This window comes from Chiloscyllium plagiosum, unplaced genomic scaffold (assembly GCF_037043375.1).
Source record: "Chiloscyllium plagiosum isolate Xiang-an unplaced genomic scaffold, Cpla_swu_hap1 HiC_scaffold_2, whole genome shotgun sequence".
In the NCBI taxonomy this organism is placed as follows: domain Eukaryota; kingdom Metazoa; phylum Chordata; class Chondrichthyes; order Orectolobiformes; family Hemiscylliidae; genus Chiloscyllium; species Chiloscyllium plagiosum.
In genome coordinates, this window is record NW_028270140.1 from 122480715 (window position 1) to 122503669 (window position 22955).

General features: G+C 44.7%; 1 protein-coding gene across 4 annotated transcripts in view; it reads right to left on the reverse strand.

The window, feature by feature from the left end:
- Positions 1-13224: 13224 nt before the first annotated feature.
- The window catches only part of wdr41 (WD repeat domain 41), a 62743-nt gene continuing 53012 nt past the window's right edge, over positions 13225-22955 (reverse strand). For all 4 annotated transcript variants that reach the window (XM_088000352.1, XM_088000351.1, XM_088000354.1 and 1 more), the window contains 2 exons: positions 22709-22842; positions 13225-14628 (listed from right to left, as the gene is read on the reverse strand). In XM_088000352.1, the coding sequence (XP_087856478.1) occupies positions 14482-14628; positions 22709-22842 (281 nt within the window). In that variant the 3' untranslated portion in view covers positions 13225-14481. The remainder of the gene's footprint in view (positions 14629-22708; positions 22843-22955) is intronic.

The following is a 22955-nucleotide window of genomic DNA, read 5'->3' on the forward strand; positions in this document are numbered from 1 at the left end:
CTCAGGAAAAGGAGAATATTGTAGAGGAGAAGAATGAGGTACGAGATATTAGACTAGAAAAGATCGAGGTTAGTTACAAATAGGTGTTATCAATTCTAGAAGGAATGAAAGTGGACAAGTCCCCTGGGCCAGATGGGATTTATCCGAGGATTCTCTGGGAAGCTAGGGAGGAGATAGCAAAGTCTTTGCCTATGATATTTGAGTCGTCATTGTCTACAGGTCTAGTACCAGAGGACTAGAGGATTGCAAATATTGTGCCCTTGTTCAAAAAGGGCAGTAGAGATGACCCAGGTAATTATAGACCAGTGAGCCTTACTTCTGTTGTCGGAAAGATTTTGGAAAGGTTTATATAATATAAGATTTATAATCATCTAGCAAGCAACACTTTGATTTCAGATAGTCAACATGGTTTCATCAAGGGCAGGTCGTGTCTCAAAAACCTCATTCAGTTTTTTGAGAAGGTGACCAAGCATGTAGATGAGGGTAGGGCAATTGACGTGGTATACATGGACTTCAGTAAAGCCTTTGATAAGGTTCCACATGGTAGGCTGCTGGAGAAAATGCAGAGGCATGGGATTGAGGGTGATTTAGCAGTTTGGATTAGAAACTGGCTTTCTGAAAGAAGGCAGCAAGTGGTGGTTGATGGAAAATATTCAGCCTGGAGTCCGGTTACTAGTGGTGTGCCACAAGGATCTGTTTTGCGACCACTCCTATTTGTCATTTTTATAAATGACTTAGATGCAGGCATAGGTGGATGGATTAGTAAATTTGCAGACGACACTAAAGTCGGTGGAGTAGTGGACAGTGTGGAAGAATGTTACAGGTTGCAGGGGGACTTGGATAAACTGCAGAATTGGGCTGAGAGGTGGCAAATAGAGTTCACTGTAGCTAAATGTGAGGTGATGCACTTTGGGAAGAATAACAGGAAGGCAGAGTACTGGGTCAATGGAAAGATTCTTGGTAGTGTGGATGTGCAGAGGGATCTTGGAGTCCAAGTACATAGATCCCTGAAAGTTACCACCCATGTGGATAGTGCTGTTAAGAAGGCATACGGTGTGTTAGGTTTCATTGGTAGAGGGATTGAGTTCCGGAGCCGCAATATCCTGCTGCAACTATACAAAACGCTAGTGCGGCCAGACTTGGAATATTGTGTACAGTTCTGGTCGCCATATTTCAAGAAGGATGTGGAAGCATTGGAAATGGTGTAAAGGAGATTTACCAGGATGTTGCCTGGTCTGGAAGGACGGTCTTATGAGGAAAGGCTGAGAGACTTGAACCTGTTCTCATTGGCAAGAAGAAGGCTCAGAGGGGATTTGATGGAGACATACAAGATGATCAGAGGATTAGATAGGGTAGACAGTGAAAGTCTTTTTCCTAGGATGATGAAGTGAGCATGTACGAGGGAGAATAACTACAAATTGAGGGGTGATAGATTTAAGACAGATGTCAGAGGCAGGTTCTTTACGCAGAGAGTGGTAAGGGCGTGGAATGCCCTACCTGCTAATGTAGTTAACTCAGCCACATTAGGGAGATTTAAACAATCCTTAGATAAACACATGGATGATTTTGGGATAGTGTAGGGGGACGAGCTGAGAATAGTTCACAGGTCGGCACAACATCGAGTGCCGAAGAGCCTGTTCTGCGCTGTATTGTTCTATGTTAAGCTAAGTGGCTAGACAAGTCACCTCATGAGATAACTGCTGAAGTGTTTACTAAGATGAACTGTAATGACCTAAAGTAAAAGAAAGAGGGGCCAGAGGCCAGAAGCAGGTTGAGTTCAGAAGATCCATCCCAGCATATGGGCTGTTTAGCAGTCTCGAAGCCATCGGAGTAACTGGAAAAAGCTTTTTCTTAGGTTTCAATCCCTCTACCAATAAACGGCAACACACCATATGCCTTCTTAACAACCCTATCAACCTTAGTGGCAAGTTCCAGGGATTTGTGTACCTGGACACTGAGATCCTTCTCTGTTCATCTGCAAGAATTTTACCATTAGCCCAGTACTCTACATTCCTTTTACTTCTTCCGAAGTGAACTACCTCACACTTTTCCACATTAAACTCAATTTGCCACTTCTCAGCCCAGCTCTGCATCTTATTTATATCCCTCTGTAACCCACAACATCCTTCAGCACTATCCACAACTCTGCCAACTTAGTGTCATCACAAATGTACTAACCCATCCTTCTACGCCCACATCCAGATCATTTATAAAATTGACAAACAGCAGTAGCCCCAAAACAGATCGTTGTGACACACCACTGGTAACTGTGCTCCAGGGTGAACATTTCCCCTCAACCACCACCCTCTGTCTTCATTCAGCTAGTCAATTTCTGAACCAAACCACTAAATCCCCTTCAATCCCGAAACTCTGTATTTTGTGCAATAGCCTACCATGTGAACCTTATCAAACTCCTTCCTGAAATCCATTTACACCACATCAACCGCCTTACCTTTGTCCACCTGTTTTGTCACCTTCTTGAAGAACTCAATAAGGTTCGTGAGGCATGACCTACCCTTCACAAAACCATGTTAACTGTCCGTAACCAAATTATTCAAATTATTCCTTTCCAGATGATTATAAATCCTATTTCTTATAACCTTTTCCAACACCTTACCCACAACTAAAATAAGGATCCCTGGCCTATAATTAACAGGGCCATCCCAACTCCTCTTCTTAAGCAAGGGAACAACATTTGTTATCCCCCAGTCTTCAGGCACTATTCCTGTTGACAACAATGACATAAAGATCAAAGCCAAAGGCTCTGCAATCTCTTCCCTGGCTTCCCAGAGAATCAGAGGATAAATCCCATCTGGCCCAGGGGTCTTATCTATTTTCAGATCTTCCAAAATTGCTAAAACGTCCTTTTTGTCAACCTCAATCCCATCTAATCTTGTAGCCTGTATCTCCATATTCTCACTAATATTGCCCTTTTACAATGTGAATAGTGATGAAAAGCATTCATTAAGCACTTCCCCTATGTCCTCAGATTCCACACACAACGTTTCACTGCTATGTTTGATTGGCCCTAACCTGACTCTCGTCATTCTTTTATTCCTGATGTACCTATAGAAGGCTTTAGGGTTTTCCTTGATCCTATCCATCAACAACTTAAGCTAAGTGGTTAGTTGTCAGTTGAGTCAGAAATTAAATAATGAAGATAGGACTAGTACCACTGCAGTTGAGTTACTTTAAAGGATATTGCTGGGGAAAATAGGTTGAATTTTGTTTTGCCTTTATGGTCAAAATGTCCATATTGTCTTTGATATGTAGCTTTGTTTTTTGTTCTTTGATAAATGTATATTGGCACCATTTTGTGCATATGTTCAAAGATTGGTTGCCACCATAACCAAATTACAAAAAATAAAACCCTTCATCTGCCAAATGAGGTTTTACTCTGGAATCTTATATCTCCAGCATTAGGCAGGATCATTACATAGGTGAATATTGCTAAATTGCTCATAGTGTTGAGGGATGTGTAGGTTAGATGCATTAGTCAGGGAAAATGTAGAGTAATAGGGTAGGGAAATGGTTCTGGGTGGGTTACTCCGGAGGGTTGGTGTGGACTTGTTGGGTCAAATGGCCTGTTTCCACACTTTAGGGATTCTATGATTTCTATGATTCATCCAAGAAAACTCTGAGTTTGTAGTGGGAGATTTCATGAGGCTGACATGTCCTCTGACAAGGACTCACTGGTTTCTACAATGTACCTTGAATTGAGACTATGCTGAGGATAAAATAAGAGGTAGTCTAACCAAGCAGTAGCATAATGATGGTGGCATTAGGTCCTGCCATTATACCCAAGATCTCAACATTTCATCATTCTCTGCTGCTGAGTAAGTTAGAATCTGTAGATTGGATGCAGTGAGGCTGGGTGACTGATCAGTAGATCCAAACAAACATACTAACAAGGAACAAGAGTAGGCCATTCAGCCCTTTGAGTCTGCTGTGCCATTCAGTAGGATCAAGGGACCTGACCTCAACTCTACATTCCTGCATACCCTGATAATCTTTCATCCATGAAGGATATTGTTCAAATAATGACTTCATTCAATTAAATTTTATGAAGAGCGCTTTCACTTTTCTTGTCCCAAGTAAAAGAAGGGGTTTGCAATGATATAGTGCCTTTTACCACCTCAGGATGTTTGAAAAGCTCTCAAATACTTTTCCTCATTTCATAATTTCAATGTACAAAAGAAGATTTTTTAAAATGAACATCTAAACGTGTTTAACCAAGTCATCTTGGAATGGGATGGTCAGTGATGAAGTCATGTTAATGATGTTTCCTTAACTTGACCATTTTATCTCAGGTGAATCTAGGCAACTAGGAACAGACAATAAATTCTGGTTCATCCACATCCAGCAATTAATTTTGAAAAATATCCAAAATGATATCTCTTTTAGAGAGGGGATGGTCACAGGGGTCTCTTGTACGGGCAGGGCCTGGGTTGCAAATGGTTTGAAGACACATTTAGAAACAAATGAACATATTCGCGATAGACAGCAAGGTTTTGTACAGTGTGGTCGTGCCTCACAAACTTGATCGAGTTTCTTAAGATGAAAAAGATGATTGATGTGGGAAAAATGGTTGATATTGTCTACATGGACTTAGTAAAGTCTTTGACAAGGTCCTTGATGGCAGATTGATACAAAAATGTGAAGTCACATGGTATCAGTGATGAGCTGGCAAGGAGGATACTGAACTGGCTTAGTCATTGGAGACGGAAGGTAGCAATTGAAGGATGCTTTTCAGAATGAAGGGTCGTGTCTCATTCCAAAGGGATCAGTGCTGGGACCTCGACTGTTTACGGTCTACATAAATGATTTGGAGGAAAAAATAGTCGGTTTAATTAGTAAGTTTGCAGATGATACAAAGATTGGTGGAGTTATGAATAGTGAGGAAGATTGTCAGACAATACAGCAGGATATACATCAGTTGGAGATAAGGTCAAAAAAATGGCAGATGGAGTTTAATCCAGACAAATGTGAGGTGATGAGTTTAGGAAGGTCAAGTATAGATGGAAATTATACAGTGAATGGCAGAACTCTCAAGAGCATTGATATGCAGAGGGATCTGCGACTGAAGGTGGCAGTGCAGGTAGATAATGTCGTAAAAAAGGTCTATGGCATCCTTGTCTTCATTGGAAGTCACACTGAGTACAAGGATAAGCACGTTATGCTGTAGCTTTAGAGAACTTTAGTTCAACCATACTTGGAATGGTGTACTTGTACACAGTTCAGGTCAACACACTACCAAAAGGATAAATAAGAACATAAGAACCAGGAGCAGGAGTAAGCCATCTGTCCCTTCCAGCCCACTCCGCCTTCAGTAAGATCATGGCTGACCTCCTCGTGGCCTCAGCTGCACTTGCTCGCCCTCTCACCATAACCCTTAATTCCTTTACTGTTCAAAATATTATCCACATTAGCTTTAAAAACATTTACTGAAGTAGCGTCAACTGCTTCACTGGGCAGGGAATCCCTTAGATTCACAACCTTCTTGGTGAAGAAATTCCTTCTCAATTCAGTCCCAAATCTGTTCCCCTTAATTTTGAGGCTATGCCCTCTTGTCCTAGTTTCAGCTGCCAATGGAAACATCCTCTCTACTTTTATCTATTCTCTTCATAATCTTATATATTTATATAAGATCCCCCTTATTCTTCTGACTTCCAATGAATATAATACCAGTATACTCAGTTTCTCCTCATAAGCCAACCTCTTCAACTCCGGAATCAACCTAGTGAACTTCCTGTGCACCCTGTCTAGTACCAGTACATACTTTCTCAAATAAGGAGACCAAAACTGCAAGCAGTACTCCAGATGTGGCCTCACCAGCACCCTATACAGCTGCTACATAACCTCCCCGCTTTTAAACTCAATCTTTTTAGCAATGAAGGACAAAATTCCATTTGCCTTCCTAATTACCTATTATAACTGCAGACCAACCTTTTGTGATTCATGCACAAGGACACCCAGGTCCCTCTGCATAGCAGTATGCTGCAACTTTTTACCATTCAACTAATAGTCCTTTTTACTGTCACTCTTACCAAAATGACTTTACATTTATTAATATTGTATTCCATCTGCCAGACCTTTGCCCACTCACTTAAAGTATCTATAGTCCTCTGCAATGTGTCACAGTCCTCTGCACACTTTTCTCTGCCACTTATCTTAGTGTCACCTGCAAACTTTAGCACACTACACATGGTCCCCAACTCCAAGTCATCTATATAAATTATGAATAATTGCAGTCTTGATACTGATCCCTGAGGCACATCATTAGTTACTGATTGCCAACCAGAATAGCACTCATTTATCCTCACTCTTTGCTTCCTGTTAGTTAACCAATCCTCTATCGGTGCTAATATTTTACCTGTAACGCTGTGCGTCTTTACCTTATGCAGTAGCCTGTTATGCAGCACCTTGTTGAAGGCCTTTTGGAAATCTAGATACTTCACATTTATTGGGTCCCCATTGTCCACCTTGCTCGTAATGTCTTCATAGAATTCCAAAAATGTGGGTGCTTTGGAGAAGGTACAGAAAAGATTTACCAAGGTAATGCCTGGTATATGGAATTTTAGCTATGAAGAAAGGTTGGATAGACTGGATTTGTTTTCACTGGAATACAGGAGGTTGAGGGGTGACCTGGTAGCCCAAGTTTATAAGGTTTTAAATGGCATGGATAGAGTGGAAAGTATGAGGTTTTTTTCCCCAGGGTGGAGGGGTCAATTACTAGAGGACACAAGTTCAAGGTGCAGGGGGAGGGGAGGTGGTCTAAGATTAAGAGATGTAAGAGGCATGTTTTTCACACAAAGGGTGGTGAGTACCTGGAATGCACTGCCAGAGGAGGTCGTGAAAGCAGATACACAAAAGCATTCAAGAAGCACCTGGATGAATACATTAATAGGAAGGGAATAGAGGGATACAGATCCCCTTTGTGAAGACAGTTTTAGTATGGAAAGGCAAAATGTGTCAACACAGGCTTCATTGTTCTTTCTTCGATTTGTACACAAGTCGGAACATAATGGGGGACAGCACAAAGCAGCCATCTGGAAGTACTATAATGTCTTTAGTCGAATATTTAAAATTACCTCCCTGTACAGGATCACTGTCATAAGTATGAACATTGATAAGTTGGACATTTATAAATCAGGGACCAGTCCCATGTACTATCTGCCTTCCTCTACACTGCCTGGTGGTTACTCATCCCCTTTCTGCCTGTTCAGTCTTTGTGAGGTGGTCACACCATAGGTGATGTGCTGTCCACGATAATCGCAGCCCCACAGCGATTCCAGCTTCTGCTCCGAAATATGTAGTTAGCTAGTAACTGCGGCTGAACAGCTTCCTATACACACTGTTGCTAGGGACACAGAAATTGTCCATAATTTCCCACATGAGGAACACAGAAGAGGTGGGAGCTTTGCTGCCACAAATATAAGATGTTGTCCGTTATTGCAGACCAAACTGATCAATTAAGATAATGCAAAATATAACTTGTTCAGTTTTGACTGGGACAAACCTCAATATGCCTAATGCATGAGTCCCAAATTGCCTCACTTTATCTGTTTCTGACTTAGTGGGTCCTGGATTAGTACAATTGCTAAACCATTACCAAAAAAAGGACTTGGGATTGAATGCAAAACTGTCACAATATAGTATGTGGAACATCTTTATGAAAGTGTTCTCATGTGTATGAAATTAGATTCCAGTTTTTTGCTAATTATCCTAGTTTGCCAATAATGGAGTATTTGAGAACATTAGTTGGGTGAGATGGCTGTCAGTTCCAGCATGGACATGACCTCTACCATAAAACGAAAAAAAAAGAATTATTTGTTAACCGCTTTCACAAGTACATGAAATGTGATAGTTTTCTATATTGGAAATAATTTCTTGTTATTAATAACCAACACCAATGGGAATTATGAAGTGCACTATTAATGATGTTACAAGTTCAACATTCAAGCCTTACTTCAACGCAAGCCCCAAGCCTTTAATGGAGTTACTATATGTTCTTGCAGCAAGATAAGAATGTTACTAATCAACATGCAAGTTATTGAAGTAGGTTTGATTCAAAAATTTAAGATGCAATGTGCTGAAAGCAGTACATCAGTATTACCAGATTTAAAACATGCTGTTTCTACAGAATATACATTCAAATTATAAGCAGTACGTATTTTACAATAACGATCAAAGCAAGACATTTTTTAAAATTAGTATCCACCAGACGCATTCCATATATGAAGTAATTCACCATCTACGTTCTGCGTATTCCTGCCATTTTAACATTGAAATTAAAAGCAGTCAGTATTATTTTCTGCAACATTGTAATTTATTTATGGAGGTCTTTATATTGGATGCTTGGCAATTGTCTACCTTACTTTCCAATGTGATATTGCAGGCTCTTGAGGAACTTGTTGTTACAGCTAAAGGTGAGTGCCATTCATCATATCTGCGTGTTCTTTGGTAGATCAAACCAAAATCTCTACTTTAAATATTTGTACCTTTGTTGAGACTATTATATGAGGCAAACCAAGATGTATGCAGAACTAAATGCGTAGTATTTTCTTCACTACAATCATTAAAATGTTAATGGTGTTTTTTATAAATGTTATTTATTTCCTGTCACCAATTATAGTTTTGACACCAATTTTGTAGCAAGTCAAAAACATGAAATTTTGTGAAACTATTACTACAAAGTTGCAAAGCTTTCTCCCAAGCAACCACTTCAAATTTGGCAATAGTTTCAGCACAAATCTTGGATTAACCATATCAACAGAGAATCCACCAAAGGTTTGGCTCTTCCTATCATATAGCTATCTTCTCTCCTAGAACAATATTTAGTGTAGATAATATTATTTTTAATGCTTTTCACTTTGTCATTGTCAGGACAGTTCTCAGTATACAGAATTTTAAAAAATGAAATGACTTATGTATGGGTTTTCATTAGTAACTCTACAATATGGCTTTCTGGTTGCTTTGATCAATCACTCATGTGGAGCAATTACTACAGAATATCTCTCTGATGTTTTTACTGTACCTGAAACCTTTTTTTAATTCATTTGTTGGTTGTCAGTGTTGCTGGGTGGTATTTTTTATTGCCTATCCCTAGTTGCCCTTGAGAAGGTGGTCGTGAGCTACCTCTTGAACCACTGCAGTCCACCTGCTGTGGGTTGACCCATTACAGAAAGAATTCCCATGTTTTGACCCAGCAACAGTGAAGGAATGGCAATAGATTTCTAATTCTGGATTAGTGGTGCTGGAAGAGCACAGCAGTTCAGGCAGCATCCAAGGAGCAGCGAAATCGACGTTTCGGGCAAAAGCCCTTCATCAGGAATAAAGCCTGAAGCGTGGAGAGATAAGCTAGAGGAGGGGGGGGGGGGATGTGGGGAGAAAATAGCATAGAGTACAATGGGTGATTGGGGGAGGGGATGAAGGTGATAGGTCAGGGAGGAGAGGGTGGAGTGGATAGGTGGAAAAGGAGATAGGCAGGTAGGACAAGTCCGGACAAGTCAAGGGGACAGTGCTGAGCTGGAAGTTTGGTGAGGTGGGGGAAGGGGAAATGACGAAACTGTTGAAGTCCACATTGATGCCCTGGGGTTGAAGTGTTCCGAGGTGGAAGATGAGGCGTTCTTCCTCCAGGCGTCTGGTGGTGAGGGAGCGGCGGTGAAGGAGGCCCAGGACCTCCATGCCCTCGGCAGAGTGGGAGGGGGAGTTGAAATGTTGGGCCACGGGGCGGTGTGGTTGATTGGTGCGGGTGTCCCGGAGATGTTCCCTAAAGCGCTCTGCTAGGAGGCGCCCAGTCTCCCCAATGTAGAGGAGACCGCATCGGGAGCAACGGATACAATAAATGATATTAGTGGATGTGCAAGTGAAACTTTGATGGATGTGGAAGGCTCCTTTCGGGCCTTGGATAGAGGTGAGGGAGGAGGTGTGGGCGCAGGTTTTACAGTTCCTGCGGTGGCAGGGAAAAGTGCCAGGATGGGAGGGTGGGTTGTACGGGGGCGTGGACCTGACCAGGTAGTCACGGAGGGAACAGTCTTTGTGGAAGGCGGAAAGGGGTGGGGAGGGAAATATATCCCTGGTAGTGGGGTCTTTTTGGAGGTGGCGGAAATGTCAGCGGATGATTTGGTTTATGTGAAGGCTGGTAGGGTGGAAGGTGAGCACCAGGGGCGTTCTGTCCTTGTTACGGTTGGAGGGGTGGGGTCTGAGGGCAGAGGTGCAGGATGTGGACGAGATACGTTGGAGGGCATCTTTAACTACGTGAGAAGGGAAATTGCAGTCTCTAAAGAAGGAGGTCATCTGGTGTGTTCTGTGGTGGAACTGGTCCTCCTGGGAACAGATATGGCGGAGGCGGAGGAATTGGGAATATGGGATGGCATTTTTGCAAGAGGTAGGGTGGGAAGAGGTGTAATCCAGGTAGCTGTGGGAGTCGGTGGGTTTGTAAAAAATGTCAGTGTCATTAATGGAGATGGAGAGGTCCAGGAAGGGGAGGGAGGTGTCAGAGATGGTCCAGGTAAATTTAAGGTCAGGGTGGAATGTGTTAGTGAAGTTGATGAATTGCTCAACCTCCTCGCGGGAGCACGAGGTGGCGCCAATGCAGTCATCAATGTAGCGGAGGAAGAGGTGGGGAGTGGTGCCGGTGTAATTACGGAAGATCAACTGCTCTACGTAGCCAACAAAGACTCAGGCATAGCTGGGGCCCATACGTGTGCCCATGGCTACCCCTCTGGTCTGGAGGAAGTGGGAGGATCCAAAGGAGAAATTGTTAAGGGTGAGGACCAGTTCGGCCAAACAAATGAGTGTGTCGGTGGAAGGATACTGTTGGGGACGCAAGAGAGGAAAAAACGGAGGGCTTGGAGGCCATGGTCATGGCGGATGGAGGTGTAGAGGGATTGGATATCCATGGTGAAGATCAGGCGTTGGGGGCCAGGGAAACGGAAGTCTTGGAGGAGGTAGGGTGGTGAGTGGCTTGGAGGGGAACTTGAAGGTGATGTCCCCAAATATCTGCTGCCCTTGTCCTTCCAGATGGAAGTGGTCATGGGTTTGGAAGTTGCTGAGGATCTTTGGTAAATTTCTGCAATGCCTCTTATAGATAGTACACACTGCTCTACTGCACATCAGCAGTGTAAGGAGTGGATGGTGTGCCAGTCACGTGGGCTGTTTTGTCCTGGATGGTGTCAAGCTTCTTGTGTCATTGGGGCTGCACTCATCTAGACAAGTGGGGAGTTTTCCATCGCACTCCTGACTTTGCCTTGTAGATGTTGGACAGCTTTGGGAAGTCAGGTGAGTTACTTGCGACAGTATTCCTCACCTTTAACCTGCTCTTGTAGCCATTGTGTTTACATGGTGATTCAAGTGACATTTTGGTCAATGATAACCCCCAGAATGTTGATAGTGACAGATCCAGTGATGCTAATACCATTGAGTCTAAAGGGATGGTGATTAGATAGTCTCTTATTGGTCATGGTATTGTGTGGTACAAAGGCTACTCAAATGCCAGGCTATGACCATTAACATTGAAAAATGATATAGGATATTGAATCTGCTTAGCAATGCAATTGAACACTATTTGGCAGAAGATAGCATTTAAATAGATTAATCTTCATTAAGTGTGGATAGAAAGGATTGATAGTTTTGTGTTTTTTTATACTAAGCAGTAAATAATGGAAGGTAACTCAGTTTATGCTATATAATACAACCCTACAAACGCAGCTAATATTGTGTGGTGTCTTTTGATGGTAAGGTAATACACTTAGAATTTGAATATGTATAATAAATTGGATTAGCTATAATCCACGAGTTTTTGATGCAAACAATGTAATAGTTAGCTTGAAAAAAAAATCAACATGTAGATTGTGAGTCTCTCCAGCTCGCACCATGTGACGAACTACAAAAAACTTTACATATCAATTGCCTGAAAAGCATGTCAAGGCCTGTAAGATTTATGCATTTCTTGCACAATATCAACTTAATGGTACTGCCTTGTACATATTTTTTGATTATAGGCATGTACAATATATGTTAAACAACTGATAATGTGGCATTCTTTAAGTGCACGGTAGATCAGAAGACCATAAAATATATTAAGCAATTTGGCCTGTCAAGTCTGCTCCACCATTCAATCATGGCTGATGATTTTCTCAAACACCCTGTCCTGCTTTCTCTCCATTACTTTTGATTCCATTACTGATCAAGAACCTAGCTATCTTTGTTATAAAAACCTCTGTGACTTGACCTCCACAGCCTCTGAGGCAAATGAGTTCCACAAATTACCACACTCTTGCTGAAGAAATTCCTCTTCATTTCAGTTCTAAAGGGCTGTCCTTTCACTCTGTGGCTGTGCCCTCAGGTCCTTGTTTCCCAGACTAGTGGAAACATCTTCTCAACATCCACTCTATCCAGGCCGCAGCATTTTGTAAGTTTTAATCAAATGTCCCCATCCCTTCTAAACTCCAGCAGGTACAGACCCAGAGTCCTCAGTTGCTCCTCATATGACTAGTGCTTCATTCCTGGGATCATTCTTGTGAACCTCCTCTGCACTGCCTCCAAGGTCAACACAAATAAGCATGCAAAACTGCTCACAAATGTAGTCTGACCAGAGCCTTATGCCGCCTCAGCTTCAGCAGTGCATCTCTGCTCTTTTATTCGAGCCCTCTCAAAATGAATGCCAACATTCTGAACTTCAGAGGAACAGTCACTCCACCCGAAATGTTGTGTTTTCTTTCAAGAGATGCTGCCAAGTAATTTAGAGACTTAACGACCCAATAATGCACATTTGTTCCAGTGTCGAATATTTATAATTTTAGATATTTTTATATTCAACTTGCTCAGATGTTATTACACTCTGCTGCAGCAAGTGTAAAGTGAACCTGGGCCTCGTGGCTCAGAGATAGATGGACCACAAGAACATTTATTTAGAATTTTACACTTGTCAATTAATAACAACCGAACAATCAGATTAAACAATGCAATTAAATAGATCAGAACAATTTAATGATTCAAATACTCTTGCAACAACTAATGAATGGTCATTGGTTAGATTTGCCCAATATTTAAATAATCCAATATTTTAAAAAAAACCCAAGTGAACATCTCTGATCCGAAAGACGACAGAATCTACTTTAACCAACTCAGTGCAAAGTCTGGACATGGAAATTAGAATAGATTATTTCTATGTCAAATTATGGACAAAGAGAGATGATTGATATGAGGAAGTGAGACCAATTGAAAGAAAATGTTTTAAAAATTTTAATTAAAATGTCTCCAACAATTAAAACCTGATAGACAGACTCCACATTTGAAATAGTTCATTTTCAGGTTAACCGGCAGTGACAAACACTTAGGATATCATTAAAAGGGTACATAGACAAAGTAACAACTATGATGATTTCATAGCATAGTCAAGGTACAGTACAGAAATTTGCAAATATATTTTCCATCCAGGCCACTGCCTGACTGGACACAATCTACATATTGTAAGATTACTATTTGTTAAGACAATTTAAAATAAATTTGGTCACCTTTTGTCCAATTCCTTACACAGCAGCTTTAGCATCAAGCTTCATTCAGACACCAACACTCTTGTCTTTTGGCAAGAAGGTTGTGCTCAAGCTACACTAGACCTTCAGCATAATTAAACTGGACCTGATCAGCCAGGTACAACATTAAAATGTTCAATTGGTAGGTTTAGTTTTTTAGGTATAGGGAAATAAATAGGTTGCAAGTCTTTCAACCAAGCTCATCTGATTTGATTTAATTGAAAGTTTCTTCTGTACTTATTTAGTAAAGGAAACCACTGATAGACCAGGGGAGCAGGTAGACAATGGTACTAATCAGACAAAATGATCTGGGTAAACAATAGTCATTTTAGTTCCAGGTGCAGGCAACATTAAGTATTGGACTTTCCAAATCATTTCCACCAGACAATGCAGACAATTTGCAGCACAAACAAATCCTTGAAAACATTTCTGTGGATGTAAATAGTTTGTCAGGCCTCTGACTTTAACAACATGGAACTTTTCAAACATGCAAAATCATATATTTAACACAATACATAATTTCAATTGTTACACAGCTGGCCAAAAGAAAATATTTAGGCCAAAAATATTTTAAAATATTGCAAACTTCCTTTCTATGACAGATTATTGCCAGATCTTTTATGGTACAATGTTTCTATTCCATACACTGAGTAAAGAAGTAACCTTTCAGAAATCATATTAGCAACATTATATGTTGGTAAACTATTTGCAACATTAAAGGTTATGTAAATTCAAAAAGGTAAGAGGTCAGTACTTAGCAGAAAAGAGATTTACAATTTACGATCTAAATTACCATGCCACATTTACAGCTTTAGTATCTAAACAAGTCTTTGAAGTATTAACATTGTGAAGATTTATACAAATACACTTGCTGCAGGGCCCTTAGAGTCATTAGTGCCATCATGCAATGTTCATTTTATATGTTTCACAATTATCTCAAATGTTAAGCATCATATTGTTCTTCCCGCTCCAATTTTTGGAATAATGCCTTGCTTCTCAACTTTGATTCCCTTTCTCCATCTTTCCATAAAATGACAAGGTGATCTGTAGAACAGGTTACCATTCCATGGCCTTCAAAATATAGGAACATCTGGGATTTGACAAAAACAAAATATATAATTTAATAAGTACACCTTGCTCCATTGATTAAAACAATTAGAATTAATTTTAAAACTTTCATCTAGGACAAAAAACAGTGCCAGAATAATGTTAATCACTTTAGAACACTGAGTTTTTAATGGCATACACATTTGAAATGAATGCAAGTGTTTGGAAAATACTATAAATGATGGAAGAGACAAATTGGGAGGGTTGAGGGGTTCGGATAAATACTGGCAAATGGGACTAGGTTAGATTGAGATGTCTAGTCAGCACAGATGTACTGGATCAAAGGGTCTGTCACCAAGCTGTATAACTCTAAGATAAAGTTGGCTGCCTGTACCACAATGCATAAAAGCATCATGACAAATGAGCTGAACCAAGACTTGTTCTGAATGCATACCACTCCGGCATGAAGGAAATAATAGAAGTTGTGATAAGGACTCTGTTTATGGATATAGATAGGTGAATTCACACTTTCATAAATGTTATTTTAACGACAACAATTAACATGTTTTTAGGAAAACAGAAAAATTAGGATCAGTTCAAATGCGAGTGAGACAGAGCAGAAAGGTTTCACTGGAAGTAATACAATGGTTGTCCAGATCAGGATAACAATGGGATATGCAGAGACCAAGAGAAAAGTAACTTGAGCAGCATTATAGAACAAGAGTAAAACAGCAGAGAAAAGAACCAGTTGGAGAATCAGTGCAAGTATTTGTAGATAATTCCTTTTGTGACCTCAAAAGCAACATCAGGAGCTATTGTCAAACTGCCAACGTTGAGCAGAGGGGAAACGAGCTTCATATATATTAGAAAAAAAGCAGGTGGGAAAGCTTTGGTTGTCATTAATACAACTGACCAATTTCACAAAGTACAATTTCAACATCGCCTCACAACTTATTCCCAAACCCTGCTGGAATACAGCATCTCATTTCCAGAAAATTAACCCCAGGTATAAAGGTAATTGTAGGACACATAGGAAACTGTTGAACTCATGCCACTCCAACACAGTCAAAATCACCGTAACCCAGTCACTCGGCTTCAATATGTAGATAACCCTTCTAAGTGCACTCAATCTGAAACCAAGTTTCAGGGCACTGTTGACTCCTCCTCCAAAGAGAGAATTGGTCAGAACCCAGAAAAATCAGATCCGACAGCAAGCAAAAGTAATGTCAATATTCCAGAAAATGCAGATAATTTTCCATACCTTGGGAGGCTCCTCTTGAAGATGATAAATAGCCAAGAACAACAGAGTTCATCAACAGCACCAATGCGATTGCTCAGCCGTTGTCTGGCTGAGGATGGGAACTTGAAGGACTGGAACCTTCAATCTAAAACTCCAGACATGGTTTACCAGGTAAGCGACCTTCAGAAAAATGGACAACCAATAGCAGGCACCTCAAAGCCTTGGAGAAATATCACCACTGCTGTTTTGTTAAAATCTTCCACATCCAGTGGCAAGATAGGCTGCCCATTAGCAGCATCCTCTTTGTAGCTAGCACATTCTGTATCAATGCACTAATCACTCAAAATCCATTCTGATAGAAGGACATTGGTATGTCTGACAACGCCATGTAGATAATGTAAATATATGGCCTGCTGCCACTGTGAATACACTCGATATTCGGAAGCCTTTGGAGATGCTCCGTTATGCGCGTGCGCAGAGCTAGATCATGTGGTGCTTCGCTCCGTTCCAAAACAAGGTCACGTGATGCACTGCTTCACGCGCCGGAGGCGTGCAGCGGGGTCACGTGATGCACTGCTTCACGCGCCGGAGGCGTGCAGCGGGGTCACGTGATGCACTGCTTCACGCGCCGGAGGCGTGCAGCGGGGTCACGTGATGCACTGCTTCACGCGCCGGAGGCGTGCAGCGGGGTGTGGTGAAACGGTTAAAAATTATGTCCCAATACATGTGTGAATCTAACCGGAATGGAGGTGTTGCTTAGTCCCGTGTGAATCTTATTACACACCTCCCCGTGTGAATCTTCTTATCTGTATGTAACCAGAATGGAATGTGTTTTTTAGCCTTGCTCTGCTGTTCACATGAATGTTTATATCTGGAAAAGAGTATATCAGCTGGAAAAGTCTCCAGTTCGGTGAGTCTGCTCCGGGGTTACGTTTAACCGCCGAGCGTGGGTTGTTGGCAACCGCTCTACGAGAACTGACGGCTCCCAGTTCCGGTAACATGTAGAGTGAGTATAAGCCAGACCCGTTGTAAGTATGAGACCTGGTTGTGGCGACGCTGCGGGGAATAAAATGCTCATATTCTAGCAGACTCGCCTCTTGGTCGTTTGTTCTGTGTCAGACTACTCTCCTACGAACCTGACCTTGAGAATTTTTTAAAACACGGGGTCACGTGATGCACTGCTTCACGCGCCGGAGGCGTGCAGCGGGGTCACGTGATGCACTGCTTCACGCGCCGGAAGCATGCAGCGGAGTCATGTGATGCACTGCTTCACGCGCCGGAGGCATGCAGCGGGGTCATGTGATGCACTGCTTCACGCGCCGGAGGTGTGCGGGGAGGTCACGTGATACACTGTTTCACGCGCCGGAGGCGTGCAGCGAGATCACGCGGTTCTCCGTTTCGCAGGCAAAACGGGGTCACGTGGTACTCCGTTGCAAAACAAGGTCATGTGGTTCTTCGTTTCGCGGGCAAAGCGGGGTCACGTGGGGTCAAACATCCGGGAAACCAAGGAGGCGGAGAATGGAGTCAGATCAACAACCAATCAGAAGATAATCCCACCTTAGTGATTGCATGTTGCTTTTTATTATATAAAAAGACTGGGTCAGGGACAACTGACACACTATATAGTTTGTCAGGGACAGAAAGGTCAAGACCCAGAGCTCTGAATGCTTTATCCACTTACTGCTAAAATAAACTTAAAGTGTGAGACCGAATATCTTCTCCTATTGCTTCATTTAAAGTACACGCAGGACTTGGCTCACACATAGAAGAAAATAAGTTGGTAGATTGAGCCCTAACCCTAACCCTATCGCGGGCCACCCTAACCCTATTGCTGCGGGTTCGAAGCAGCAGATGTGTACTGCCTGCAGGATTTCCCTGTGGCAGGCTATTTCGATGTGACCTTCAGGAGTGTGAAGAATTGCGAGCAGCTCCTGAAGGTCTTCAAGGAGACGGAAGGGGAGCCTCTGTTCTCCATCTTGTCGGTGGTTCCGTTGTGTGTGCTTCCTGCGCAGAGGAGTCGGGTTGTAACAATCCAGATGTACAACCCTCACGTCCCAGCAGCAGATGTCCTGACCTTCTTGAGGAGATACGTCCAGGTCGAGGGAGAGAGTACCGATGTGGTTGATCTTTTCGGGATCTGGACCAGCAAACGACAGGTCAGGGTAACACCGAGGGTCGATGCCAGTGGGAACATCCTCCACCCACCCTCCAGCTTTGCCATCGGAGGAAGCAGAGGTTACCTGACATACGCAGGGCAGCCAAAAGTGTGCCGAACCTGCGGGAGGTCAGGCCACATGACGGCGGATTGCAAGGTGACCGTCTGCCGAAACTGCAAGCAGGAAGGCCACCCGACCAAGGAATGTAAGGAGGCCAAGAACTGTAATCTGTGCGGAGAGGCGGGCCACATGTACAAGGCCTGCCCAAGACGAGGGGCCGCCACCTACGCACAGATGGCCGGAGGTGGCAACACGAGCCGTGGACCGCCCAAGACCAGCAAGGTACCACAAAACAGCACGGGAACGGTGTATGGAAGCAACCAGAAGGAAGGGCGGGCTGTAGCAGAGCAGACGACAGACAGCGGGGTGATGCAGCAGCCGATCCAAGCTCCTTCAGGACAGACGGAGGAAATGGAAGAGAAGGGACCAAAGGAAGCAGAGGATTGGATTACTGTGAAAAGCAGGAAGAGGAAACCTCCCAAAGCCACCCAGCGAGGGGGGAAGCGACACCTACGCGACGAGGACACATGCAGCTCTTCCGACGGTGAGGATGGGCGCAAGGCGGGTCGTTACCAGAGGAAGAGACAGAGCGCCGCGGGGAAAAAGGAGGGCAGCACCGCCCAAGCACGAAAAGACGATCCCTCTGAGGGGACGGGTAAAGCCCTCCCCCCACCCGGTGAGAACTGGGAGCAGCGGTCCTGTGACAGCCCCGCTGTCAGATGGAGAACTGGACCATGCGGACCCTGTCCCGACCCGAAGACACCAGAGCGGGAAAATGGCTCCAGCGTGGAGCCGGACAGCTACCTCAGCCCTGGGATGGTCCAGCAGTTTGCCGTCACCACGGGAATGCACACAGCTACCCCAGAGGGGCAAGACCAGTAGCAAATGGACACTGTTAACCTTGTAAACTGTTAAAATGGGGTAAGAGGTGCCAGCATCAATGTGCGTAGCATCAAATCGGCTACGCGATGTGTGACTACGATGGCCTTTCTGGCCACCGTTAAAGCCGACGTCCTGTTCCTGCAGGAGTGTGAGATACCGCACCTCAGCAGCTACAGGAGATGGTCGAGCTTATGGGCCCATGGGCCGTCAGTTTGGTCGGGGGGCAACGATAGCCGCGCCTCCGGCCTGGGTATCCTGTTGAGAGGAGGCAACTTCACCATCTCCGAGGTTAAGGAGGTGGTGGGCGGGCGCCTCCTCGTCGCTGACATCATGTACAGGAATGCTCCCTTGAGACTGATTAATGTGTACGCCCCAGTGGGTAAGAGTGAACGGTTGGTCGTCCTGCAGCAGCTTCCACTGTTGCTGGCTACATCCAGGCCGGTCATTCTGGCTGGAGACTTCAACTGTATCATTGATGCAGATGGACGATCTGGCGGGGGGGACAGTAAACTGGACACCACATCCAGAGCCCTGATGGACACGGTAAAAGATGCCAAGCTGCACGACGTCTTCAGCACCCCTGCAGGCGGAGCGCAGCGTACAAACACGTGATCACGGGCAGACGGGTCCATCCACTCAAGGATAGATTACCTGTTTGTGTCCCGAACGCTCTCGGTCAGATCCACCGACGTCAAGCCGGTGTTCTTCTCCGACCACTGCCTCCTGCTGGCCGACTGTCACCTACAGGACGAGCAGCGGGCTGGTAAGGGAATGTGGAAGCTGAACACCAAGCTGTTGACCCCGGGAAACATTGAGGAGCTCAAGAGGGACTACGCAGGTTGGAGAACCGTGAAGCCCCTCTTTGAGTCCCCAGCGGACTGGTGGGAAACAGTAAAAGGGAACATCAAGAGGTTCTTCATCCTCAAAAGGTGTTCAGGAGGCGAGAGAGAGGCGGGGAAAACTCTCCCAGCTCCAGGAAAGTATGCAGAACCTGCTCCTGCTGCAGACGATGGGGGTGGATGTCACAGAGGACCTCAAGGAGGTGAAGGGCCAGCAAGCCTCGCTCTTTGGTTCGGAGGCCTCCAAGATAATCTTCCAGTCCAGGGTCCACTCGGTGGAGCAGGACGAGACGTGCTCACGTTTCTACTTCCAGAAGGTGCACAAAGAGAGCTCCGTGCTCAGCAGTCTGAAGGAAGAAGATGGCTCGCTAACGTCAGCTCAGGCTGACGTCATGAGGATCAGTAAATCCTTCTACGCCAGTCTGTATGACGCGAAGCCGACTGACAGCGCGGCCTCCCAGTCGTTCCTGTCCTCTATCACGGAGGTCTTAGATGACAGAACACGGGAGAGGCTGGACCAGCCGCTATCTCTGGACGAGCTGACCAAGGCCCTAGAGTCCTTCGAAAAGAATAAAACTCCCGGAAGCGACGGCCTACAGGTCGAGCTCTATTCTGCTCTGTGGGACTTGATTGGCCAGGACCTGCTGGAGGTGTATGTCAGTATGCTTCGGGCAGGTACCATGAGTGAATCCATGAGGAAAGGCATCATCACCCTCATCTACATGCGGAAGGAGGAGAGGGAGGAACTCAAAAATTGGAGACCAATCTCACTGTTGAATGCAGATTACAAAATTCTGTCAAAGGTAATCGCCAACCGGGTCAGGTCTGCTCTAGGGTCGGTGATTCACCCTGACCAAACCTGTGCTGTGCCGGGCAGGAAGATTGCTGAGAGTCTCACACTCCTCAGGGATACGATCGCCTACGTGCAGGACAGAGGGTTGGACACCTGCCTGATCAGCCTGGACCAGGAGAAAGCCTTTGACAGGATATCACACAGGTATATGAGAGATGTTCTCTCCAAAATAGGCTTTGGGGAGGGAATCTGCAATTGGATCAGACTGCTCTACACCAACATTGTCAGTGCAGTCTCAATCAATGGGTGGGAATCAGATAGCTTCCCAGTCAGATCTGGAGTCAGGCAGGGCTGCCCCCTCACTCCTGCCTTGTTTGTGTGCTGCATAGAGCCATTTGCCGAGTCCATCAGGAAGGATGCGAGCCTGAGAGGGGTGACTATTCCTGGCAGCGGGGTCCTGCAGGTTAAGGCCTCCCTGTACATGGATGACGTCACCGTTTTCTGCTCGGATCCGCTGTCCGTCCGCAGACTCATGTGCATTTGTAACCAGTTCGAACGGGCCTCGGGGGCCAAGGTAAACAGAGGCAAGAGCGAGGCCATGCTCTTCGGGAACTGGGCCGACCAATCCTCGATCCCCTTCACCGTCAGGACCGACCACCTGAAGGTGCTGGGTATTTGGTTCGGAGGGGCTGGGGCGTGCGCCAAGTCTTGGGAGGAGCGTATCAGCAAAGTGAGGCAGAAACTGGGCAGATGGAAGCTACGGTCGCTCTCCATCGCGGGAAAAAACCTGGTCATCAGGTGTGAGGCACTGTCACTGCTGTTATACGTGGCACAGGTCTGGCCTATTCCCAGAACCTGTGCCGCTGCAGTCACCCGGGCCATCTTCCAGTTCATATGGAGTTCAAAGATGGACCGGGTCCGAAGGGACTCGCTGTACAAAGATCTGGGCAACGGGGGAAAAAATACACCCAATGCCACCCTCACCCTGATGGCCACCTTTGTGTGTGGCTGCATCAAGCTGTGCGTGGATCCCCGGTACACAAACACCAAGTGTCACTACGTACTGAGGTTCTACCTGTCCCCGGTGTTGCGAAGGATGGGCCTGGCCTCGCTGCTGCGGAACGCTCCGAGTAGTTGGACCGTTCCGTATCACCTGTCCTTCGTGGAGAAATTTATGAAGAGAAACACCTTTGACCACAAGTCCATCAGGAAGTGGTCAGCACGTAGTGTCCTTGAGACCCTTCGGGAAAAGGAGAGGGCGGATCCTATCGAGCGGTTCCCTGAGCAGACTGTCAAAGCCATTTGGCAGAATGCCTCATCGCCAGAACTTTCCAACAAGCACCAAGACATGGCTTGGCTGGTGGTGAGAAGGGCTCTGCCTGTGAGATCCTTTATGCACGCCCGGACTCTCAGCCGCACCGCACGCTGCCCTCGAAGCGGCTGCGGGTGGGATGAGACTGTCACACACCTCCTTCTGGAATGTGCCTATGCAGAGGAAGTCTGGAGAGGAATGCAGTGGTGTTTGTCGAGGTTCGTCCCGAGCAGCGCCGTGACGCGGGACTCCGTGCTCTACGGTCTGTTCCCCGGGATGCACACCGAGACGAACATCAACTGTGCCTGGAGGATCATCAACTCGGTGAAGGACGCTCTCTAGGTGGTCCGAAACCTGCTGATCTTCCAGCTGAAGGAGTTGACCCCGACTGCTGCAGGCTGGCACATTCCAAGGTCCAGGACTACGTGTTGAGGGACGCGCTGAAGCTTGGGGCAGTTGCCGCCAAGGCGCGGTGGGGAAAGACCACTGTGTAAAGTCTGCCTGCCTAAAGAAGAACAGGGGGCCCATGCAGTCATTTGGGCTCCGCTAACGCCTCAGCTAATTATATGGGCATATGATGGAAAAATGTACAGACCTGTATAAAAATGATAAGTTTTGATCTCTGTATGTACATGTTTACATATGTATGGCATGACCAACTGTACAGACTATCAAATTATTTTATGAATAAAGTATATTTTTGAAATAAAAAAAAATTGAGCCAAAGTCCGACAATAATTATGACAGCTAGCCTTCTGCACCAACCCCCGTTCTAATGATAAGGTAACACAGGCAATAATCAGTTCGGAATAAAATGTACACATGCTGAACGATTACTTACTCGCACTGCACCTGAATGGCCAATCAAATCACCAGTTAACTCCAGAGTCTTTAAGATAGAACATTCCAACTTGCGTTTTGCCATTTGGTTTTGCTGCTTGTTTGGTCTGCCAATTCCCCACATGCTAAAAAGCCCTAAACACAAATACAATATAAATAATCTCATTACAGTTATGCAGTAAATTCATAAAGGTGAGGAATCCATGCCAGCAGTGCAGAGATTTAATCAAAAACAAAATTTACTTAAA